Source organism: Triturus cristatus, chromosome 6, assembly GCF_964204655.1.
Source record: "Triturus cristatus chromosome 6, aTriCri1.1, whole genome shotgun sequence".
NCBI lineage: Eukaryota > Metazoa > Chordata > Amphibia > Caudata > Salamandridae > Triturus > Triturus cristatus.
The window spans coordinates 1019785048-1019810045 of record NC_140589.1 but is presented as its reverse complement, the minus strand read 5'-3'; the positions used below and the strand labels follow the sequence as shown (position 1 = coordinate 1019810045).

The following is a 24998-nucleotide window of genomic DNA, read 5'->3' as shown; positions in this document are numbered from 1 at the left end:
CGATCTCAGTCCAGAAGCCACCACTGCAGATACGAGGTCGGAACGGGGACTGGAACCCTTGACCTCCACAGGTGAGCTACAATTACTGTCATCACTTTCATGAACACCTGAGGGCAATTGTGAGACCAAAAGGGAGCACTGCGAACTACAAAATGCTCCTGGCCCACTGAACTGCAGATAGCGTCTGTTGTCCAGTAGGACGGTGCCATGGATGTAAGTGTCCTGCAGGTCCAATGCTACCATCCAGTCTCCAGGTCAAGGACAGACAGGACTCTGGCTAGTGTGAACTTCTTGAAATTTTCCTTCCGCAGGTCGGAGTTGAAGGCTCAGATCTGTAATGAGGCATAAGAAAACAACCTTCAGCACCAAGAATTTTCGGGAGTAACATCCAGCTCCTGTCTTCAATGCTAGAAGCCTGCACTGCTTGCTGCAATATGGACAGGTGTAAGGTGTGGCGGGTAATAAACAAATGGGAGCATAGCATGATTAACTATTTGGAGGACCCACTTCTCTGATGTAACTGCTTGCCATTCTTGCAGAATATACTGTATCCTACCCCCAATAGGGTGGGTGGTGAGAATGACAGATGTTTTGCAGCTGCTGGAGGGGAGGGGGACTGAGCTACCCGTATTCCTGGGAGTTGCCGCCGTAAGCCACAGCCTCTGCGACAAACTGGCAAGGAATCCTCTTGTGCTGGCACCAGGGTCTGACATTGGCAGTACTGGAAGCCCCTACCATAGCCGCAAAAAGAGGCAAAATTGTTGCTAGAACTGTCTGGATGAGTCAGACAGGTCCAAGAAATGTGTGGTCTCTCTGGCTTCTTGAAAACATTCCAGGGCGTAGCAAGCTTTTTCACTAAAAAAGGTGAAACATCAAATGGTATGACAATTAGAGATTTTCCTCCCCAGATAAGGCAATAAACTTCATCCATCATACCAATTGCCAGACCTAAGCAGTCAGTTACGTCGCAGCAAAAGAGGATCACTAATTTTGATTGATCTCAGCCATCCTGAACGGGTTTGGTCAGGAACACCTGGAGGTCATCTGAAACTGCCAGTAAAACTTCAGCCACCATGTCTCATAGTATGGAAGAAGCACCCTAGAAGCCAACTGGCATTTTACAGATCAAAGTGCAAGGCTCGTGGATCAAAATATACACTTGCCAAATGTCTCCATTTGCTTAGACTCATGATCAGATGGGGTGGTGGGAAAGGAGCTGAGATTTACCTTACTGGTGGACACCTGCACCACCAAGCTCTCTGGTTTGGGATGCTGTGTAAGTCAGGGCCGTCTGATACTGGTCGATGATGCAAAGCGACCTGCCTAAGGACTGGTGAGTCCCGAACATGGTTGTGCCCAAGTGGGTATCTTTGAGGGTCTCATGAAATGATAGCGGTTCTGTAAGTTGTTGGCAAGGCTTGGGTACCATTGTATGAACATTAGTCTTCACCAACATGATAGGTAGTTGTAAGTACAGTACTTCTGATGGCCTTCACACAACAAAGGATATGCTTTCTGCATAAACTTGGGGCCCCAAAGGCACAACAGAATGAAACTAGTAACATTCCTAAAATGTTCCGCATGACCTCCCTATAGGTCTCTGCTTGCTGCATCATTGCTGACAGGCCGGGAAATTCAGGGTCTATCGGGACTAGGCACGGGCTAAGCAACAATAGAAAGCACAAATGAGGCCAGGTGGCATGCTGAAGCCCTCACGCCCTCTCTGGAGCTTGAAGTGGTGGGAAGGAGCCTGATTCCCACGTACATTTCTTACGTTTCGTCTGAGGATTACCCAAAGACTATTTTTTTTATTGAAAAATCCACAGCATCAAAATACACAAACACTTGTCTTAAATCGGAACACAAAACTAATTCAGTTTGTCCTCCTATACAAACATTAATCTCAATCCATCATAGTGTCAGTTACTCCTACAAAAAAAAAAAAAAAAAGAGAAAAGAATAAGACCAGAACCAAAAAAAAAAAAAAAAAAAAAAGCACGGGAATTTACGGCTCCTTCCCGATACACGTTAATATTAATCCGCCATATAGTCAATCATTGCCCATCACACAAAGACCAACCTTTCTTTTTCAGGGACCTTTAACAGAGTAAAGACTAAATTCCATATGAAAAATGTTACAAAACTTGGCCCGCCACATTTCAAAAGCTGGAACCTCCTGCTGTAATCAAAAGGAAGCCATCGATATCCGTGCCACAGCCGTGGATATGAATACTAGATAGCGAAATTTGTACATTGGCAGCCCTTGGCGCATCTCCTCTCCAATCATTAACAGCATCATGGACGTTGAAATTTTAATGGATACTCCCGTGATCTGACAAAAACCTTTCAGAGGAGTCAGAGTGGAACATAAATAAAATATATGAAGAATATCGTCATTATCTGCACCACACTGAAAACATTTCCCATCATTATGACTCCCCCATTTCATCATCTTAGCGAGAGTATGGTATAGGTTGAATATTGTTTTATAATTTGGGGTTTTTAAATTAGCTGCCAGCAAAATTCTCCCAGCAATATTAATCGATTTCTCTAAAAAAAAAAAAAAAAAACTGGATTTCCCAACCAGCTTCCCCACTTAGAGTTATACTTCTCTAAATCGTACTTCTTACAGCTAATAATATTTTATATCGAGAACCAATGCTTTCCTGACGCCTAATAGCTTCCACAATATTATATGAGGTCAGCCTGATTGGATGTTTGCCTAAAAAATCCCTTGTCTGTAGAAACTTGAAAAATTAGGTTTTGGATAATTGATATTGATCCGCTAAGCCTGAGAATGAGAAACAGACCCCGTCAGCCTAATAAAAATCGCCAATTCGAATAATTCCTTTCGATCTCCAACTAGCTGCCACATAATCCCATTAGATCAAATGTAATATTCCTACTGCAGCAGTAGGTGTATACCGGGAGACCCCGAGGAATCTAAGTTCTTTCGAACTATATTCCAAACTTTAAAAACTGCTTCCAAAACCATCTGATACATTGAGGGGGCCTCGGCCAGGTTATTCACTTCCGCTCCCGTCAGTAATATACGTATGTTTGACAAAATGCAGGCATAATAATAGAGGGCAAAGTCAGCAACCGACCATCCACCTCTCTCTCGAGGACCGAGCGGCTCTGCGTAGTTTCCCTGGGGTCCACATATATCTTGCACAGAGTGACTGCAGATGTTGAAGTTGTCTAGAGGTCACTTCCAGGGGAACTGCCCTAAAAAATATATTCATTTTAGGTACATTGGCTCTGCCAACCAAGGAAAGATGCAAACTTTCCCAACTCTCAAATGCTAACTTCACTTTATCTATAATATCACCCCAGTTAACATCGACAATCTCTTTTACAGGGGCCCAAATCTTAATGCCTAAATATATAGCTTCATTAACTACTCTAGGGCCGTTACCCAAAGTTTGGCTTGTACATAGAATTTGGGTTTTGGATGTATTGAGTTTATAACCTGAAACAATACCAAACTCCTGTTCCCACCGTTCAATTTCGGGTACAAACGTACCTGGACTAGCTGTTACAATCGCAATATTATCGGCATATGCCAAAACACAAAAAGGATCCTGCCAAGCAGTAAAGGGTACAATCTGATTGCTCCGTTCTAACATAGTTATAAAAGGATTAATATAAAGCCCGAACAGAAGCGGGAAGCAGGGACATCCCTGTCGCGTGCCTCTGGAAATCTGAATTGCCTCAGAACAAAACCCCATTGAACATTTTGGCTGTGGGAGATAGATATAGGGCTTGAAGAGACTGAATGTATCCATGACCAAACCCCATTTGCTGTAGACCCCCTCAGAGAAAGTCCCACGAAACGCAATCAAATGCTTTTTTCAGCATCGAGGAGGATCAATCCTAGCTCCCTAGACTCTACCTGTGCTATGTCAAACAGGCTCCCTACTCTGCTGATATAAGTTACAGTTCCCCTTCCCGGTATAAAACCTTGCTGACTTAACGAGACCAAGGGAGATATGACTTTCGGCAACCGAGTTGCGAGAATTTTTTCTCCATAAATTCTACCGTCACAGTTAGTGAGAGAGATAGGATGGTAGGACCCTGGTAGGTCAGATGGTTTACCTTACTTTTTAAATATGATGATGCTGTCCCAGGATCGTGGTGCCCCCCCCCCCCCCCATTTGTGCCGCTTTATAAACCACAAGCATATCAGTTTTTAGATCTTGAAAAAAAGTCTTATACATTTTCAAAGGGAGTTTGTCAGGCCCTGCGGCTTTTCCAGTCGCAAAGCTGTTAATGGCCTGTTCTAATTCATCTAAAGTGATAGGGCTATCCAACATCTCAGCTTTCACCTGATCCAATTTTTCCCACAGCGAAGATGAAAGCCCTAAATCTAAAGGCTGTCGCCCGATTTCTTGCCCTGTATACAATTCTGTATATAAATCGAAGAAGACGGGCGTGGCTTGCCGAGCCAAGATGGTGGACGCACTCTAAGAGTGCTCAGGGACCCCTCCACCATCCGCCCGTATTCCTCGCCTAAAACGAGCCATCAGGATCTGCACCTCACTCCATTGTGCTCCTGGCGGGGTGTCCGGGGGTGTGGAACGTCGCACCGGGACCTTCTGGGGCAGCGGACCGACCCGCCGTGTGCCGCAGACAAAATGACGGCTCCCTTTCACTGACTGCAGCGCTGGCCGATCCTTGGAGCCCTCCATGGGAAGCGGTACCTGGCCCCGGGAGCTATGGGGCTCTTCGAAACTAACCTCCAGGTCCACTGTGGCCGACGGCCCGGATTAAAGCTGGGCTCTTCTTCCTGCCCCCCGTTGACTTTTGTGTGTGGCTGCTCGGGCCCGGCTATCCGGCGGCACGGCCGCATCACCGCATGCTGTGTCGGGCAGCGGGGGGAAGTGAGACGGACGCTGTTGCCCCCCACACACCAGTGTGACCCCCGGAGCCCCAGAACCGTGCTGTGACAAGTGGCGCTGTGGATGACTCCTGAAGACAGCGAGCCCGCCCATGCCTTGGCCCTCCGGCGGAGTGGTCGGGAGATCAGCCGCCTTTTCGGGCGGCGGGAGCCACGGAGTTCGGCGGTGGGCCCCGAGGCGAGGAGCGGCTGGCGTCCGCTGTCCTGGGGAGTGACGCGCACTGGAGCGGGTGAGTCCTGGCGGCGGTGAGGTCCAGAGACAGTTGATGGGGGCCCCCGGCGTGCGCAAGAAGCCAGCGTCAGGGGGGGCCCGCCCTAAGCGGCCCCCCTTGTCACAAGGCCCGGCTGGTTCTCCCCCCCGGACTATAAGCTGTTGGAGCCACCTCCCCTTATGGGCTGGCGGGGACCCGATACCGCGCTTTGGGCTGTGTGGCGGCCCCTGGGCTGAGGTTGGTCCGGTACTCCATATCGGCCGCAGAACCGAGCAGCGGAGAGTATACTGCTGATCCTCTACCGCCTTGGTGGCCACGGGTTGGCTGTCCTTGCCCGGGTGACTGTGTTGGAGCGGGAATGGCGGAAGGTCCTCACTATCTTACTGCCACATCCTGATTTCCCCCCGCCCCCGGCCGCATCAACAACTGGGGACCTGCTGTTGGGGCTTTCGGCCGCACACACCTGTTTGGTTGTCTGGGAGGGCCCGCTGGTCCGCACTTGTGGCGCTCGGCAGTGGCCTTGGGCAGAGGCCCCCTCCCCCGCACCACCGCACCCAGGAATCTTGGCTCCGAAAGTGGGGCGGCTTGTTGTCTCTCCTATTACCGCCTGACTTGTGGGGGCTGCGGCCTCGACCAGTGGGGCCCTACCTGCAGCCGAGGCCTGAACTCTATCCTTTTCACCCTCCCCACCCCTCCTCCCTGAAGACCCACTTTGTCCGGGACAGCGAGTCGGCCGCACACACTGGGCAGCAGCGGTCTGGTTCTAACAGCGTCTCGGCATTGGTTGTCCCACCCGACTGACTTTGGGCCGCCCAGAGGGGATCGCTGGTTCCCCCCACTGCAGAACCCACCTACAGGGTAACCGGGCACTGCAGCTCCTCGGGGAGCCACCATGGGCAGGACAGACAGGTCGCCAAAGGCTCCTGCCACCCAAACCAAAATGGACCGTTTCACCACCTTGGAGGTAGGCGCAACTGGGGGAACCGCGGAACAGGAGCCACCGCCCTCAACGGATTTGTCTACTATCCTGCAAGCCATCCACGTCTCGCAAACCTCGGTGGAGGGCAAGATCGCGGAGGTGCGCGTGGACATGACTCTTATCCGGCAAGATCTCCGAAACACCAACGCCCGGATCAAGGAAACTGAAACCCCTATCTCCACAGTGGAAGACGATGTACAGCAGCTCAAGGGGCAGGTGACCCGCCTTCAATCTCACACTCAGGAGCTGCACCGCCGGGCGGAGGACGCAGAGAACTGGTCCCGACGCAATAATCTCCACCTGGTGGGCTTCCCGGAGGGGGCAGAACAGGCCCGCACAGCGGACGTTCTGGAGAAATGGCTCAGATCACGGGTCCCTGAAGGTTCTCTCTCTCTCCTTGGTTCGCGATTGAGCGGGCCCATCGGTCCCTGGCTCCTAAGCCTCTTCCGGGTGTGTCCCCCCGACCAATCATAATGCGGGTCCTTAATTTCAAAGACTGAGACACCATCCTGTCAGAGGCCCGCAAACAGCAGCGGCTCCTACACGAAAATTACGCTATCATGATTTTCCCGGACTACACCCGCGAGGTCCAGAGCCAGCGCCGCTCCTTCGACGACGTTAAACAAAAACTGAGGGTGCTAAATATCCAATATCGGCTCCGCTTCCCGGTGCGCCTGCGAGTGGTATTCGCCAACAAGACCTTGTTCTTTGACAACCCAACAGAGGCCTGGACCTGGGTGACGGAGGAACGCCCGTTGCGCACTGACGACTGAGCTCCGCACCAGGGGGGGCCGGGGAAGGGCCTGCTCGCCCGCGCCTCCCGCTCCCCAGCCCCAACGTAACCGCTCACGCAGGCGCCATGGACGGAGACGGACCTGCTCGGACTTCCCGCCAGGCCGCCCCCTTCAGTGGATACTGCTCTCTGATGTATCTTCAACTGGGAGACGCTCAGGATCATTTGACCATTTGGTCCATGGGGGCGCTTCGCCCCGACCCTCCTTGCAGGCTCTTCCAGACACAGATCTCTCATGCAGGCCAATGCTCTTGAAAGACCATGCTTGAACTCACCTCTGCCTGCCGGGCCTGGCTCCGCAGCCTGAGGGTGTGCCTGGTCTTACCACATTCCTTTCCATCCTGATGGTCTCGTTTATGCGCATCCAGAAATGAGGAGGGGTCCTACATGCTTTCCCATTCCCAAGCGTTTTAGTTTGGTTGTTTACTCTTTGGTTTGTTGTTAGGGCGACAGATGCTTCAGTTCCTGAAGTGTAGGGTGGGGGTTGGGGGTAGGGATGGGGGGCAGGACCATTGTCCCAAGTTTTTTCCTCAATTTTGTGTTTTTAGTTCTATCACACCAGCACTCACGAAGCACCCTGACGTACACCCGACAGACAGACCGGACCTTCCCTTTCAGACTTGTAGTCCCATCGCCAACCCAAACGTCATGTCCGACGCACCATTAATAAACGCCCCCCTGTGCATCATGTCCTGGAACGTTAATGGTCTCCTGGACCGCTTTAAACGCATGGCGGTCCTCAGATATGCGCAGCGCTTAGGGGCAGACATCTTACTCTCACAAGAAACCCACCTGATGGGTAATTGCTGTCCCTTCTTAACGCTGTACGGCTATGATAGGGTGTGGCACCCGGGGTTTACAAGGGGTTCCCGAGGGGTGGCAATCCTGGTGAAACGCTCCCTTCCTCTGGTGACTGTCCAGACGACTCTTGATGCCCAGGGCACTTTCGTGGCCCTCAGTGGCACACTAAACGGCAACCCTCTTAATCTGGTGTCCCTTTGTTCTCCCCCCTCGATGCGGACGGCGACCTTAGCTAAGTCTGTTGACCTCCTGGCGTCTCTGCGCCCTGGTCCTACATTCCTTGGGGGCAACTTTAACGCGGTTTTATCACCCGACCTCGACACAACAGGCCCTCCGTCCCCTGGTAGAATTGCACAAGCCAAGCAGCTGAGGTCTTGGTCGCATCACTGGGGTTATGCGACGCCTGGCGAATATGGCACCCTCACTATAAACAATTCACGCACACCTCAGCGGCACACCACACGCAGGCACGCATTGACACCATCTTCGTTCCTTCGACAGACTGTCTTTTGATTCAGGACGTCTCGCTTCTACCAAGCGGTATCTCGGACCACTCGCCAGTGATAATCCGTACAGGTCCCCCCCGCCCGCCTCTGTCCGGCAAACATGGAGGTTAAATGCCTGGTTTCTTCAAGACAAAGATTTCAGGAAGGTGGTGAAGCGGGAACTAAAACAGTACTTTCTCTCCAACGAGGGCACCGTGTCCTCCCCAGGCACCCTATGGGAGGCGAGCAAGGCCATGATTAGGGGGGTCACCAAGGGCCAACTCAAGCTCCAGCGACAAACCCAACTGGAACAGATTACCTCACGGGAGGCGCAGGCCCTGAGCCTTGAACGTGCCTCGGCCCGATCCCCAGACGCTTCCGACACGAGACTTCTGACCCGGCTGAGGTCGGAGATCAAGCAGCTCTCGCTGGACGCAGCCAAACTCCTTTGGTGCTCCTCCATGGCCAGGGTGTATGGATGGGGCGACAAGAATGGCTCGCTCCTTCACCGCCTGGCTACGTACCCAAGGGCAAACCGTATAATTCCTGAAATAGCGGCACCAGATGGGTCACTGTGCCGTGCCCCAATGGAGATGGCGCAGGCCTTTGCCACTTACTACCACCGGCTATACGAGGCCTGTGCCCCAACCCTGTCCCTTATGGACCTGATGGCCATGGAGGGTGGCCGCCTTCCATGTGTAGATGCCACCGCTCAAGCCGATCTGGACCATCCCATTTCCCGTGAGGAAATTGGAGAAGCAATCGCCCTTGTTTCGTCCGGCAAGACACCGGGCCCAGATGGTCTTCCTCAAGAATACTATGCTCACTACCGGGATGTCCTCATCCCTCACCTGGATGCACTGTTTCGCGAAGCTGTGGAGAAGGGCTCCTTTCCTCAGGAGACGGACATAGCCACCATTGTGGTCCTTCCGAAATCCCAGCCCCCCTCGACACAGTGCGCAGATTATCGCCCCATCTCCCTCATCAACACTGAGGTCAAACTGTTCGCCACCCTTCTTGCCCAGCGACTCAAACCCCACCTGTCTACGTTGGTCCATCCCGATCAATGTGGGTTTATGCCTTCTCGCGGCACCAGACACTGTCTTCGCAGATTGCACTCCGCCTTGGCCCATCGCCATCTCCTCACCCCATACCTTGCGCTTCTCCTGGTAGACTTTGAGAAGTCCTTTGACTCGGTGGACTGGGGCTTTCTTCAAGATGTTCTTGACATGATGGGACTTGGTCCCCGCTTTCGGGCCATGGTCAAGGTTCTGCACGCCCTCCCGAGGGCACATGTTCTGGTAAATGGAGTCCTGTCAGAGCCCTTCTCGGTCTGTAGAGGGATGAGGCAGGGTTGTCCCCTTTCCCACCTGCTTTTTGCCTTAGTGATGGAACCCTTGGCGTCTTTGATGCGGTCTTGCGATCGGATGCAGGGATGGGAATGGCCCAGTGCTGAACCGGATAAAATCGCCCTCTACGCGGACGACATCCTCATCTATTTGGCAGATCTTGCCCAGTCTGGCCCCCATTGTCTCCGCATCTTGCAATCCTTCGAACAGGCCTTGGGCCTCCGTTTGAATCCCAACAAATCGGCCCTGGTTCCTCTTCACCTCTCCCGGGACTGCTTTGACTGGCAATCTGAGGTACCTCTACGTCGTCATTCAAGTACCTGGGGATCTGGGTGACCTTGCTGCCCGAGCTCAGCTGGGCCCTCAATGTCACTCCACTGGTGAAGCGAGCCAAGGCAGACCACCAGCGGTAGCAGTCGCTGCCCCTCAACCCCATGGGGAAAGTTGCCCTTTTTAAGATGATGGTGCTTCCCCCCACTTCCTTTACATGCTTCAGAACAACCCCATGTGCTTTCCCAGGGCCTGGTTCCAGGTACTCAACGGTTTAGCCACCAAGTTCTTGTGGGGGAAAGGTAGGTCCAGACTGGCGCTAAATACTTGCAGGATCCCCTCGTTTGACGGGGGTTTGGGGATGACTCACCTTTATCTATACTATTTAGCCACGCGACTTCTCTCCATACATGACTGGCTCAACAGGAGGTGGTCCGATCCGGCCTATAAGCTCGAACTAGGGAAGCTGGGCCTCGCCAGAATAAATTCCTTTCTATATGGGACTCCGAATCCTTCCCGTGGTGACGCGTTCGGTGTTACTGGCCTGACGGGCAGCACTGCGGCACACCAAATGGACACACACTGACCCACTGTACACCCCTAAGGCACCGGACATGGCCCAAAGAAGTGACCGGGCTTTGAAGCTTGGGACCTCATAGGTATCACGCAGCTGGGAGACGTTTGGGTGGGGGATCACACGCGCTCCTTCGAAGATCTCCAATCCAGATACTCGCTGCACCACTCGCAATTCTTTCGCTACCTCCAGCTACGGCATGCCCTACGCGCTCACCTCACAACAGGTACATGGTTGCCAGCTCACAGACCGCCTGAAGCCCAGATTATGTTTGGGGACCTGGGGGAAGGTGGCATTTCCCGCATTTACCGTGCACTGATTAACACCACCCCGACTTCCCTGGACCGACTGTGGGCACAATGGGAGGACTGGGTGGGCCCCTTGGAAGAAGAAGACTGGTGTGACGCCTCTATGGCCCCCAGAACTGTCACCGCCTCCGCTAGGTTGCGCTTGGTGCAGCTCTATTACCTACATGCCGCATCTCACACCCCGGTACGCCTTCATCGTGCGGGGTTTAGTCCGTCCTCAGCCTGTACCAGGTGTGGCCATGACCCCGCTGACTTTCTTCACATGGTTTGGGATTACCCCCACCTGGCGGGATTTTGGAAGGGCATCGAAGAATTCTCTGAGGTTCTAGGGTGGGGGGTTCCCCACGACCCTAAGCACACGATCATGGGCATCACTGATGGGCTGGACGGGTCACACAACAAAAAACTGTTCTTCACTACAGCTATGGTGGTAGCTAAAAGAGACATTGCGGCCTCCTGGAAATGCACTGAACCCCCAAGTGTGGGGCGTTGGCGGACTGGGGTGGATTGGTGCGCAACACAGGAGAAAGTTATGTATGTGGCACGTGGAACATCGCCCAGTGGCCTCCCCATATTCATAACAATCTTTTTTTATAAGTTTGATATTTTAAAGCAATTTCTTTACTCCATAACAAATCTATTTTAGCTTTACATTTAGCCAAATTAGTTTGCAAGGCTACAATATTACTACCAGTTGCTATCCCACCTGCCAGATTCTCTTCAGCTAATTTAAGTTTGTTATATAGCTCCTGCACTGCCAATTTGGCCTGTTTTTGCTTACATAACCCATAGCTCATACCTTCTCCTCTAAAGCAAGCTTTGAATGTATCCCAAACAATCCCCCCATTCTGTAGAATATCGATTGATTTGAAAAAACTCTTTTATCCACCCCTTCATATTCTCAAGAAAAGCGTTATCCAGAAGATGTTTTCTATCAATAGTAAAGCCTTGTGGGGCTACACATGTACCAAGTGCCGGGATATCTAAAACTAGCGGTGCATGTTCTGATGTAATCCTTGGATAAACACGTATTTTTAATCCTGCAAATAATAGAGGGGATACAAAAAAATAGTCAAGCCGTACTAGCTTATTGTGTGGATAGGAGTAAAACTTATACCCTGGGTTTTGCACATGCCAATTGCTCCAAACGTCCATAAGGCCATGATCAGCTAACAAATGGTATAAGGCCTTAAAAATTCTAGGCTTCCTACCTTTATAGTTCTGGCCACAAGATTGAAAATCAGCATGGCTCAAATTGATATTAAAATCGCCACAGAGCAATAACGGAGCAGGCCATAAAGCAAGCTTCCCATTTAGCTATCCAAGAACAGGGGCCTAATCGAGGTTGGAGCCATATATAGTGCATAAGGAATAATAGTCCTAGGGATGACGAGCTCCCAACCCCTGAGTGGGACCTCCCACACCTATCTGGCACCCAAGATGCAAAAAACAAGCATTTGCAATGCAATAGGTCTCGCATTAGTGAAAGTTTGAGCTATTGACATATCAAAAGATAATGTTACATTTTATTGTTATGAAAAAATATCCCAGCAGTAGCACAAGTAATACAATAAAATCCATGAAGCAAGAAAAGGGTGCAGTACCACAGGCTGTTACTAGGTGTCCCTATGCATTTTTAAAGGGACCTCTATTAGCCACATAAGGTACAGCACCATTAATGCAATTGTAAAGAGAAAGATTGCAGTGGAGTATACGTTTCCATTGGTCTTAAAAATGCACAATTGTTGTTTATTTAGTCAATTAACAACACTAGTGTATTTTTAAAATGCAAGCTAACAAAAATCGCCATTCCTTACTCAGCTGCTTTCTCTTTATAATTGCATTAAGGGTGCACGCAGTACCTTGTGTGGCTAATAGAGGCCTCTTTACAACTACACAGCCACACCTAGTAGCAGCCTGTGTTACAGCACCCTTTAAAGACAGTGCTTTAACTAGGAATAACAAGTGGGAGGGCAGTGAGGTGGGCAGCACGGTGAAGGGCAGGGAGGAGATACACATGGGGTAGGGCTGCAATGAGGAGGGCAGTACGAAATGTTGAAATGAAAAACGGTTGTGCGTATTATTGTTGGGGCACTTTAAGGGGTGATGGGGAAGGGGGATGCGTAGGGGATTCACAAGGGAATTGAAAATAACAGACAGCACAGTGAAATTCTTCAATTGAAAGATTTACAGGCTTGATTTTAAGCAGTGGCCAGAGCTCATGCAGCTGTGTTTTTCAATTCAATGAGAGACCAAAACATAAAGTGCAGCGTCCATGAAGGGGTGCTGTGCTGACAAGAGCCGAGGCACACAATAAATAAGTATTTAGTTATGCAGCATAATATCCTTGGTGCAACAACATTAACTGTTGCATAGCTAAACACTTATAAGGTCCCAAAGGCGCGACCTATTGGCTATGCCAATGCTTGTTTATATTGAATGCCATTAACGTAAGAAAAGGCATTATCCAATAGCCAAGTTAACAAAACACTATGCACTTTTACTGTTTCGTAGATTTTACCTGTATTTCAGGTGTTTTTATCAAAATGTATGTTTGTTTCACAGAATATTAGATTATATAACACAGTTATGAACTTTTAGGTGACACTAAGTGAGCCTTTTGTATGTTAAAATGTTGCTTTTTTTTACTGTGAAGTAATGCATTATGCCATAGAGTAGCGACTGAATTACATTACTATGTTTTTATGTATTGTACAAAATTTAGCTTTTACTGAAGATATTGGGATGTTTTAATGTATTTATATACATGCATTATTACTTATGTAATTTTATGGGTGTTTTTTCTCACCCGAAAAAAGTTTTACGAACGGAACCGAACTTAACACGCTTGGATAGTGGGTTTCTACCTCATGCACGTGCATTTGGTACTGCCGTGCTATCACCAGCAGCAAACGTAACACCTGATTCCTCAGTTCAAATATCAGAAGCTCTGTTTAGTTTGCCGAAAGGAGCTGACACAATGTTTGACTCAGACCGTCATCAATCGAACTAAGCGTAACTATATCTTCTCTGTGGCTCTTAAATATTCTTTCCTCGATTTTATTGGCAGTACTTTGCCTTTCTCCTGTGTCTATGGTCTTAGATTGCTGCAGTCCCTCTTTATGCACATGATACATTAAGTTCTGTAGTGTTTCTTTTCTGTTTATTGTTTATATCGGCACCCTTGTTATGCAGATAGCTGCCTGTCTGTCAGGCATAGCGGTACCGCCTTCTCTTAGTACCCCGCTTTAAATTGGTGTAAATCTTTCCTCTATTTGCCAAGCAGCTCTCTATTGGTGAAAAGTCTCGAGGGTTAGAATTCTGCTTCTGGGAGTACGTTGTGGATGTACAGAGGCCGCCATTGTAGGAGCGGAGGATCCGGTCCTGTATAATGACTCCGGGGTAAGGGACTGGCAGGGGGGAGGCAAGTTGTTCGCTTTGAGGCTATGTGAAATGATAAGTATACGTGTAAAAGTCAGAGATCGAGCGATGTGGAGAGGTATTTGGGCAGTACTTTACTATCGCTTGGTAGGCTGTTAAAATCCTCTGTCCGTGTTGGCCTTGGCTTTTACCTCTGTCTGAGTTCTCAGTATCGTAATCCAGTTCCCCCTTTCACCGATCGTAAGGTTAACGGTTAGTGTTAGCCCCTCGTGGTGGTGTTCTTCCATTTGACAACTCTCTCCGACTTTTCTCGACTCTAGCTGCTATGGTCACATCCGTCTACACTTTTACACAGTAGTTGTGCTCCTGTTCCTCGATCGCAAAGTTTAAACTACTGTCTCTCTCATAGAATGCTACTATAGCAAATTTCAGTAGAATCGAGCCGCGATTTTCCAAGTTTTCCAAGACGACCTCATGTTGTGATGACACGGCTGTTCGATCCCGGAGTGGTGCGCAATAGACACCAATAGGCCATGGGCGGAGAAATGCGCCCGCCTTTGGCCAATTGCGTACTGACTTTGATAAAAAAAGACGCACGCAAAGGCCAATAGCATGGCACAAAAAGAAAAGCACACGCACGAGCAGGTGTGATTCCTAAGTCCATTTTAAAACCCCCTTACAAGAGGTCTCTCGCTGCGCGACCAATGCTGCCCACTGCAACGCTAGGCGTGGGACCTAAAAAAGGAAAAAAAGGAAGAAACAAGCTTCAACTACATTCTTGAAATTAGAAGATCATCACAAAACCTGGAAAACACATTGACACATTTTGTGGTATGGCCCAGAAGACAGAAAAGGAAGAGACCAATAATAAAACAGCCCTATTCACTTAATAGCTAGCAGGTTATACACATCTCAGCACATCTCAGCAAGCATAACAGAGCCTGATATGAGTTAACCATAACCCAAAACAATAACTACCAGTATAAACTTAAACAGTTTTTACTTTTCAAAGAGATTGTAGGAACTCTTTAGCTAATATCTCAGAAGTAAAAAATCTAGTGTGTTCTTTGTGAAGAATTTTTAGCTTGGCTGGGTTTAATAAAAAGGCTTAAAATGATGAGATAAGCTGGCGAAGTTGCCAACGTTTCTCGACCGTTTGATGACAATAATCTGGCCTAACAAAGAAATCCAACCCTTTCCCAGCTCTTTTTCTGTTGGGCGTGCTAACTCAAATACAGCTTCACGAGCCAAAAACGTATTCAGAGATATCAGGATAGCTCTAGGCCTGGTTGTTGTTTCCCCAGACTGAGGCCGTAGGGAAAACGGAAAGCGATGTGCCCTCTGCACCTCTCTCTGCCAATCTCATTATGTTAATTCAGGGAAATACGTCAATAATAAACTTGCGTTGTTCCTGCCCTTCTGTGCCCTCGGGAATTTGAAGGACTCTCAAATTAGGTCAGGTAAGCTAGGCATTAGCTAAGAAAAGTCAACTGCTGGGGCTTCTATGGGCTGCTGTCCGAGAACAGTTAGGAAATGGTGCATTAGGTGGCGATGACTGGAACAAGTTATTTACCTTGATAACACCTTATTTGGTAGAGACTATACAGCAGCAAACTCCTTATCGTAGAATTTTCCCAAGGCGTCAGACTGGTTCCCAAATCTTTTGGGGGGGGGGGGGAGCAGTGCCCCTGTGCATCAGCTCTGTGTCATACACACTGGAAGTGACGTGCACAGTGCCTATATAGGCAGCGCGCGTACGTCAGTTTCTTTTTCGCGATTGTCCATGCCAGGAGCACAGAGCCACGAAGAACACTAACCACTGGTGTGGAAGACTAGGTCACTGAAAGGGGGAACAGCTCTGTCCCTGTTCACAGAACAGGGAGGAGGGGTGAGTCGGTAAGGAATCTGCGGCTAGATAGTCTATACCATATAAGGAGTTATCGAAGGTAAGTAACTTGTTCATCTGATCGAGCCTATTAGCTGCAGATTCCATATATTTGAATAGATACCTAAGAAATACCTCCCCAGAGCTGGGTTTGCGAAACTGATTAACACTAGAAAGTCTTGAAGGACCGAACAGAAAAATGCCCATCCCAACAGATCTGAATGTCCAGGCTGAAGTGCTTGGTAAACTTGTGCAAAGATGCCCATATTGCTGCCTGGCACATGTCCAAGACCAGAACACTGTGTGCTAACCCAATGGTCCAAGCCTTGGCGCTGGTGGAAGGACCTTAGAAAGGAGAGCAGAGATAGGGTGAACCTGCTTTTCTGGACACCATGCAACGAACTTGTCACAATGACAGGTGTTCACCGTTTTGTTGGAGGGACACTTGGCTGCCAAGATAGCATTGCAGACTTCCAGCGGAAGGTTGAAAGCTGTCAACTGTCGTCACTCAATCTCCATGCATGAAGTCGAAGCGTTGACTGGTTCGGGTGCAGTACCCTCCCTTGCTGCTGCGACAGAAGAGCTTACCCAAGGGCCATGCTCAACAGCTCGCGATACAAACCTATCAGAGCCCAGTTGGAGTCACAAGAATGACTTGGTCTGATTGTTTCTGATCTTCTTGAGTACTCCGAGTATTGGCATGGGAAGAAAGGTGTACAGGAGGCCTGCGCTCCGCTCAAGACAAAAAGTGTCTGAGTAAAACAGACCTTTGACAATCCAGCTCGCAGAACTGCTGACACACTGTTCTCAGCGGGCATGAAAAGATCTAACCAAAGCTCTCCCCATTGCTGAAAGAGACCTTGCACCACCTCAATTTGGAGACTCACGATCTGCTGGGCACCTTTGGCTGAGTTTGTCCGCCCTGGCTTTTAGACAACCCGCCAGGTGTTGAACCACTAGGAAAATGCCCTAATATTCCAGGCATGGCCAGAGAGGCAGGGCCTCTTTCCAAAGGGTCCACGGCACTACCCACCCTGTTAGTTGTGGGAACACATGGCAGTGGTTTAACTGTAAACACCTGCATGCACCAGCCTTACCTTGATAAAGGGAGGAAAGCTTCCAATGTAAGCCAGATCGCAAGGAGTCCAAATTTCGCCGGAGACCAGAAGCATCTGATCTCTACTTCCCCAGATGGCCAATCCATCAGTGGAGTGGTGCAACAGTCACCACTGTGAGATCTGGTTGAGGAAGAGAGAGGAATCTGCCGCTGACCCAATCATGCTTTGTTAACCACACTGCAGATCTGATCTTGAGATTACCCTGATGCTACGCCCACTAGAACTTCAGGTGCCATTGCAGAGTCTGCAAATGCCAAAGGGTATGTGTCACAAGCAGAATGCAGGAGCCATGAGCCCCAGCAGCCTCAGAGTGAGTATCACCAAAATCCAGGATAGAGGCTGAAACATCAGTATCATAGCCTAAAGATGTTCTCTCGCCGTTCTGTGGATAGGCCTGAAACTGCACCCTGTCCAGAACAGCTCAGAGAAAAGGGAGCTTCTGAGGGAGTCAGGTGTAGCTTCAGCACGTTGATAGTGAACCCCAGCAAATGCAGGTTGTCTGCCGTATCCTGGAGGTGGGAGATGGCAGCCTGGGGCGAGCACGCCTTCAACAAACAGCCGTCAAGATTGGAGAAGGCTGGCATCCCTGCTCTGTGCAGATGAGCTGCAACCACTGGCATCCCCTTGGTGAATACCCAAGGGGTGCTGGTAAGGCAGAAAAGGAGCCCGGCAAAATGACTGTTTGTGGCCTACCGTGAACCTCAAGTAAGCTTGTGGGCAGGATGGTAATGTCAAAAAAATCGTCCTGCAAGTCCAACGGTACCATCCAGTCTCTCAGGTTCAGGGCAGACAGGACCTGAGCGAGCGTTAGCATTTTAAACTTCTTGAGGAAGAAATTGAGAGGGCGCAGGTCTAAGATCGGACCAAAGCCTCCGTCCTCTTAGGCACCAGAAAGTTGTGGGAATAGCACCCACAACCTTCTTCTAGCATCAGCACCTTCTCCATGGCCAAGAGAGCTGTCACTTTCAGGCAAAGCAAGGTAAGATGGTCCTCTGTCACCCTATTGGAAGCAGGTGGTATGGGAGGAAGGGTAGTCACGAAAGGGGAGTACCCCGCCGGACAATCCTTCTGATGTTCTAGACCTGGGTGATTGCATGTCCTGCCTCCCACTGGGTGCCCATGATGGTAAGGGGGCAATCTATAAGTGTTTGGAAAAAGCAGCTGCAGGAGGGCTGACACCAACCTCTGGCTGCCCGACCCACAGAGTCTGCTGGCACCACATCCTCAGCCATGCAGAGGCTGGGAAGCTTCTGCGCTGTAGTGGCTGGGAGGTTATAGACGCAGCTGGAAGCCCCTTCCATGGCCACAAACGGAGCGAAAGTCGGATTGAGTATGGCGAGGGACCATGGAAATGCTCAAGGACCTGGCCACAGTCCTGCTATCCTTAAAGCGCTCTAGCTCTGAATCTGCATCGACTCTGAAGAGACGTGAGCCATTAAAGGGCATGTCTATAAGCGATGCCTGGACATTGATGGGAAAAAAATATATATATCTCTATGTATGGGCTACGTATGTATTTCCAATTCTCATCCGCACCTTCCCAACCCACTAAGCTATTAAGTTATCTTAGCTGACCAGGACCAAGGATCTCACTTCTTATGACTGCCCCCTCCCTTTCCCTGGCCTGCTCTGTCTCAGATCATTATCATCTCATACCAATTATCTCACAGAAACTACGGCTAGCTGATATACAGTTCAGCATCTCCCACCTTAGACAAGCGATTATTAACATTCCAAAGACCTATTTTCCTTCTAACAGCCCTCCGACAGCCATCCAGATTATGAGTTATGGTATAGATTAGCAATGTTTTTCCTTTTTTCTCTGAATTTCTATTTGTTTGGGAATACTTGGCTCCATGCTTTCTTTGTTCTGTACTGTGCATTAGGCTCTTACACAGACTATGTGAGGAAGAAGGGGCTTACTGTATGCACAGGGATCATGTACTGCTGCTAGTCTTCCTTGGTTGACCTACAAATATATTTAGTTTGTTCCTGAGCATCTGGTGTCCTCCTTTCCATCCATCCGGCGAGGGTACAGGTGTTATTTCCGGACAGACATTCCTTGAAAATCCAGTTATTCCCAGGCAGGCGTGGCCTCTTAAGATCAACGTCAAGGAACAACTCCACCCAGAGAGTCGGTGGTATCCAGTCCATATCTGATCGTGAACTCCCTCTCGTCAGCAACAGCATGGGAAAGTATGGCCTGGACCTCCTCCGGAACCATTAGCAGCACTAGCACAAACAAATCCCTTAGAGCAAGAGAGTAACAGCCCAAACAGTATGCAGTGTATATAGACAACAGTGCCAGGCTGGTGAAAGAAAACATCTTCTTGCCTCTTGGATTCCCTATCCAGTGGGGCAGTAGGGAATGCACCACGATTTACATGAGAGGTAGAGGCTTGGACCACCAAGCTCTCTGGGGTAGGGTGTTGTGTGAGGAAACCAAGATCCCCTGGGGAGGGGCGGTGGGCAATCTTCCTGTTCACAGGCCTCCCTGTGCTAGGCTTGGGCCTGGTCCCAAACAGGAAGTCAGTAAGGGCGTCACTGAATGGGAGAAGTGGTTCTTTGGGGGTCACTCCCAGCTTAAGCACCTCCGACTAGACGTTCATCTTGACTGCCACAGAGGGCAGGGTAAGATGCGGGACTTTGGCCGCCCATCTCACCATCATTGCAAAGGGAACTCCCTCCTCCATAGCCACCTAAGTAGGGGGAGAAAGCATGCCAGTGTCTGGAGCAGTGTCCAGTCCACTGGCATCCGTCAAGTCCTCAGACCAGTCCATGTTTGGATCTAAAGGCTGGTATTCTTCAGAGTCCAGGAGTCCTAGCCCATAGGAATAGGGCACGGCTCCAGTCGGCACCGGAGTCAGGCGGCCATCCTCTGGCTCCGTGTCGGTGTCTGGAATCAGAATGGGGGTGGTGCCACCGAGGGTCGCTGGCATCGAGACCAGTGGTCAGGAAGTTCGAGGTGGTACGACCGGCAACAGTCTATAGCCATCTGTGGATCCATGGGTCCTGTCTGGCGCTGGCACTTGGGCTGTAGGCTTGGAACTAGTAGGGGCCCTTCCCAAACCTGCCGGGTCTGAAGACATGTGAGCGGGAAAGGGGCGCTCAAATATGAGGCACATGGCCTCAAAACTCCTAGAGTTGAGGGGGGAAGGGGTTGCTACGGCACCTGGAAACTCCAGGTGGCACGTGGCCGATCCAGGCACAACCATCAAGCCAGGACTCAAATGTCGACGCTCCCTTCTCATGGGCCTACAGACAAGTCAAAGTCCTCTTCGACTTCTTGCTCTTCTTCTAGCAGTGGGACGTACCAGAGTGACCTGACGACTTAGAGTGCGATAAAGATCTTGGGCTCCACAACCGATCCTGGGAACCTCCTCTCAACGGGGATCAAGCGCGTCGTGGTGACATACATCGAGCTTCCTGGCGCTTGAGAGAATGCTCCCACATGGCCTTTGGACTTATCGAACGACAGCTGATGCAAGTCTTCTCGTCTTGATTGTACTCGAAGCAGCAGATGCAAACTAAGTGCAGGTTCATCACCAATATCAATCAGCGACGGGTGCATCAGGATTTGAAGCACGCCTTCAGACGTGACAGCCCTGCCACAAAAGTACTCTCCAAAAACTTCGACAAGTCGAAAAAAGGCTAGTTAAAATGCAACTATGGGTAGTTTTTGCCAGATCTGCGCTGACTAGCACAGAAAGAAAAGAACGGACGTCAGCGTGCTGGGGTGGTGCCTATATATGCCCAGTGCACGACACTTCTGGTGTGGACGATGTCACACGGAGCCGATTTACACCAGCCTCCGGCACGAAGGGGCACTGTTCCTAAAAAAATGTCCAGATCCAGTCTGATGCATGAGGGTAATTCAAAGATAAGGAAACTGCAGCTAGAAGTCCCCATCATATTGGCCAAAATGCCACTGACTAGGAGCACAATAGACTTGTCAGACAAAGTGTAGGGGTATTTTATACTGCCAATGAGTCAGACGGTTTAATATAAGGAGAATCTGTTTGAATTAGATCACAAACAAAATTCCAAGATCATAATCAAGACCAGGAACTTCCACAACCAAGTATAAAAATACATGAACAAAACCATATTAAATACACACAGTTAATGTGTTATTGTAACTTCAGCTAATTAAATCTTTTGCAACCCAAGAATGCATTATTATAACTAAAATCAACACTTCTGTTAAAGAAATACTTCTTTTATCATCTTTACTTTGACACTTTCTCATTTGGATAAAACAACATCAATAATGGAACGGATTCAAAGAGGGGAAAGGCCTTGCTCATCTCTGCCTGTTTTATAAGTTACCTGTTGCTGCAGCAGCTTCGTCAGCCTTGTTCTCTTCACAGATGTAGGACTTCGATCCACAGTTTACTAGTTCCCCTTGAAACATTGCAGAAATTGACTCGTTTACTTTATCAGAAAGACTACAGGCTGCGAGGCGGCGTTCTGTCTGTTCAATGTCACCAATGGAGAAATGGCCAATCACATCCGGGCAATCAAAAGACGTGCTAGATTTGGTGGTCATTTGCAGGGCTGCTTGCTCTGGGCTCTGCTCTTGAATTGGACTACAAGTCGACAAAAAAAAAAAAAGGTCACACGAAGCAAGCTGAAAAAAATCTATAAACATGTATACCTCATAAGATATCCCAAATGATGGAAGTAAACACTTGTAGCTAAGATAATTTCATGACAAAATGTATATATTCCAACATTTTCCACTGCCACATAGCCTTTTTTGGTAGCACAGATATAGGCTTATCAAGTCACCAAAACTCCACACAGAGCAGGAAATAATTCCAATTGCAGCTGACTGCAAAACAAAACTGATGCTATGTAGGACAGCAGGCATGGGTTCATGGTGGTAAGCATTGCAGATAACGGTTGTGCAGGGAGGCTGAACATGGGCATCTGAAGCTTTCCCTTGCCTATCATGACTTCTCCGACACAGAAAGGGTGGTACAATAGGAGAATTTGGATCTCAATATCTGAAGCTCTAGTTGGTTTATTAATTTAGGAACTAGTTATACGACATTGGTAGGGAGACTGAACACGTCCATCTGAAGCACATGAGAATAAGAAACTATTCATGGGATGTGAGATTGACCCAAGCATTTACAGGGGTTTCTGGCAAATTAAGGCAGATTTACAGGCATAGAGTGTACATTGGAATAGAAGACCACACATGAGAGCATATAGGCAAACAAAGCTCTTCCATGTATATGCTGGACGTGCAGGCTCCAGCACCAGCTTTGTGTTGTGATGTTGAATCAATATTTTGAAAAGAGTTTCTGGGTGGCTTTGTATAAGCATGTGAGGCTGAACCTGGGCATAGAATGTTTGAACCCAGGCATACGAACCAGTAGCTATTAAAGTAGAGTAGTAGTAAACAAGACCACAATGAAAAGTACAACTTTTGGAAACATAAGATCACAGACTAAAAATGAAAATATAACATTTGGGTGCAAAAAGAGCATTTTTCAGGATAATTACATGATAATCTATGGCAAGATAATGAGTGCTTCGCTCCACTATTTCGAATTAATATTTGAATAAAAATATATGATGATTTGGGAGCACATATAGCCAATGTGCAAGAGGGCAAAGACTTGTGTAGTCAGATCAGAAATTACTGAAATATGTCCTATGTATCTCTCCCTTCTAATCAGCAAGTATACTTTAGTTACCAAAGGTGCCCTGCACTTAGCTTTCATGGATTTGGCATGTGCATTCGACTCAGTATATCAGCCCTTCTATATGCGGACGATGCCACCCTTTTAGCTAGGATGGCAAATGGTCTCAAGAGAGCGATGGAGGCTTTCTGTGAGTTTTTGGCAGCTATAGACTTGAGGATTAACTGCACTTTTTATTATGGTCTGTGGGTCAAAAACTAAGTCCCAGTTAATTGATGGCACCCTGGTCTCCAAAAGTAGAGACTTTAAATTATCATTGACTGTTTTTTGACTCGCAAATACATTTAGATTCACTGTGTTGCTGAGAGCACAGCAATTGCACAGATCAGTCGAAGCGGTTTTCTGGTTTGCACTAAAACTGGGCAATAGACCAGTGAAAGATTATAACCCTGTAGAAAGGTAAATGCTGCTCCATCGCTACTTACGGGGCTGGAGTCACTAAACCTGAAGTGGCCTTAAAAAAAGTTGAAGTGTTTCTTGTGTAATGGTCCCCCCGGGTCATCTACTTTATTGCTGTTCCAAAGTGGGTCTATATTACCTGGAAGATTACATTGGGTTTGTGCCACTCAAACAAAGGCTGAAAATGTGGAAATCCCAAGATTTAAATCTCTTTCTAAATGCATTCTTCTGGACTGCTGAACCCAAGACAAGACCAATTACATCCCCTGGTTAGCATACGTTAAGAGTACTTTCTCCAGACTGGGGGTTAAAGAGTATTTACTACTATTGATACATCTCCCCCCTTGTCTAGAGATCAGCTAAATACATTTATCAGGAGGCTAATTTTAACGGAGGATGTACAGCATCTCAGGTGCCCTCCTGGAGAAACTATCAACCTTTTTTCACTCAGTCCAGAGCTGGAATGTTATCTTACTTTTGTAGATAGTGTCCAATAGAGATTTTACTTGATTAGGTTATGCCTGGAGTCTTCAGTTTCTCCGGGCTTTCTCCCAGCAGTCAATGGTTTGACAACCTCCAAGTTTGTCCTTGCGACAATTGCTCAAGCCAAAGCACCTTCCACCTTATGCTTTTTTGCCTACTTTATAAACCAGTGAGAATGCACTTTTTAAAATCTTACGATCACTTTGCTTTAGTTCAGTCAAAAGGGTTTTGACTATCTACAGCAATTAGGCTAACCCGAAGTCTGCGGCGCTGTGAATCATTTTATCAGAGGGTCGTTGAGTATTAGAAAGATAACCAGCCAGCATTCAGGATTGTTGGATACATTTAATAACGTTTATTATTTTATGTGATTGTTTTTCTGACTTGATTTTTTAAAAATGTTATTTAACAGCTGATCTTTTATGGCTAAATTTGCTGAATAAAGACTATTTGATGATGAACGGATTTCTCTGCTGGCTCTGTACGCTGGCTTTCTATTTTGTTCTGCCTTCCCTCTTGGGAAACATGAGATCCTACACTAAAAAGAAACAAACTGCAATCATTAACACGGACACAGCTTGATTGAGACAAAAATAATGAGATTTACTATCTCAGCAAAGTGAAAGAAAGAGTCCATCATGATCATAGGCAATCAATAGTGGATGAACAGACTCCAATTTACATTCCTTGGTCCTAAGAGCACAGTTTCTACACAGGTTGAAAGGTTAAGACATGAGATAAGATACATACTCTATTTAGTGAGGAAGATTCATACATCTTCTCAAAATAATAGCTCTACCAAATCAGCTTGTTTAACACATTTGTCTGCCAGGAGAACGATGAGGGAGGCATGGAACCTTTCCCTTGGCTATAAGCAAGAAAGGGGGGCGAGGGGAAGGTTGAGACTCAAAGTTTCCAGGCGGTCTAGAGCTGGCACCAAAACTGATAAACCTACTTTTTACTAAATCATAATCATTTCAGCAAAACGAACAAGTTACCTTCAATAACGCTTGTGGATACTGTAACTGCAGATTCCTACCCTATATAATTAGGGCTCCCAGTTTTTATGGTATTTATTTTTTTAACATTTCCATCTGTATTTATCCATATTTATTTTTCGGCCATCTTATTGGTATTTATCCATATTCATTTTGTGTTTTGCGAATATATGAAGTCTTAAAATGGTATATTTCCACATTTATTTAAGTGATGAACATGCACTCATACTACGCTGCCTTTCGCGTTTTAGCAAATTTTGCAGCCAAATGTAGTCAAACATTACACCTACAGGAAATAGCAGCATTATAGTACAAATAAATGTTAGCATACGCCTGCATTTAGGGAAAT

At 48.1% G+C, this 24998-nt stretch overlaps 1 protein-coding gene across 1 annotated transcript in view; it reads right to left on the bottom strand.

The window, feature by feature from the left end:
• The window catches only part of BUB1 (BUB1 mitotic checkpoint serine/threonine kinase), an 850308-nt gene that overhangs the window by 466211 nt on the left and 359099 nt on the right, over positions 1-24998 (bottom strand). Inside the window, exon 18 of the mRNA XM_085611813.1 lies at positions 21385-21644. Coding sequence (XP_085467939.1) covers positions 21385-21644 — 260 coding nt within the window. The remainder of the gene's footprint in view (positions 1-21384; positions 21645-24998) is intronic.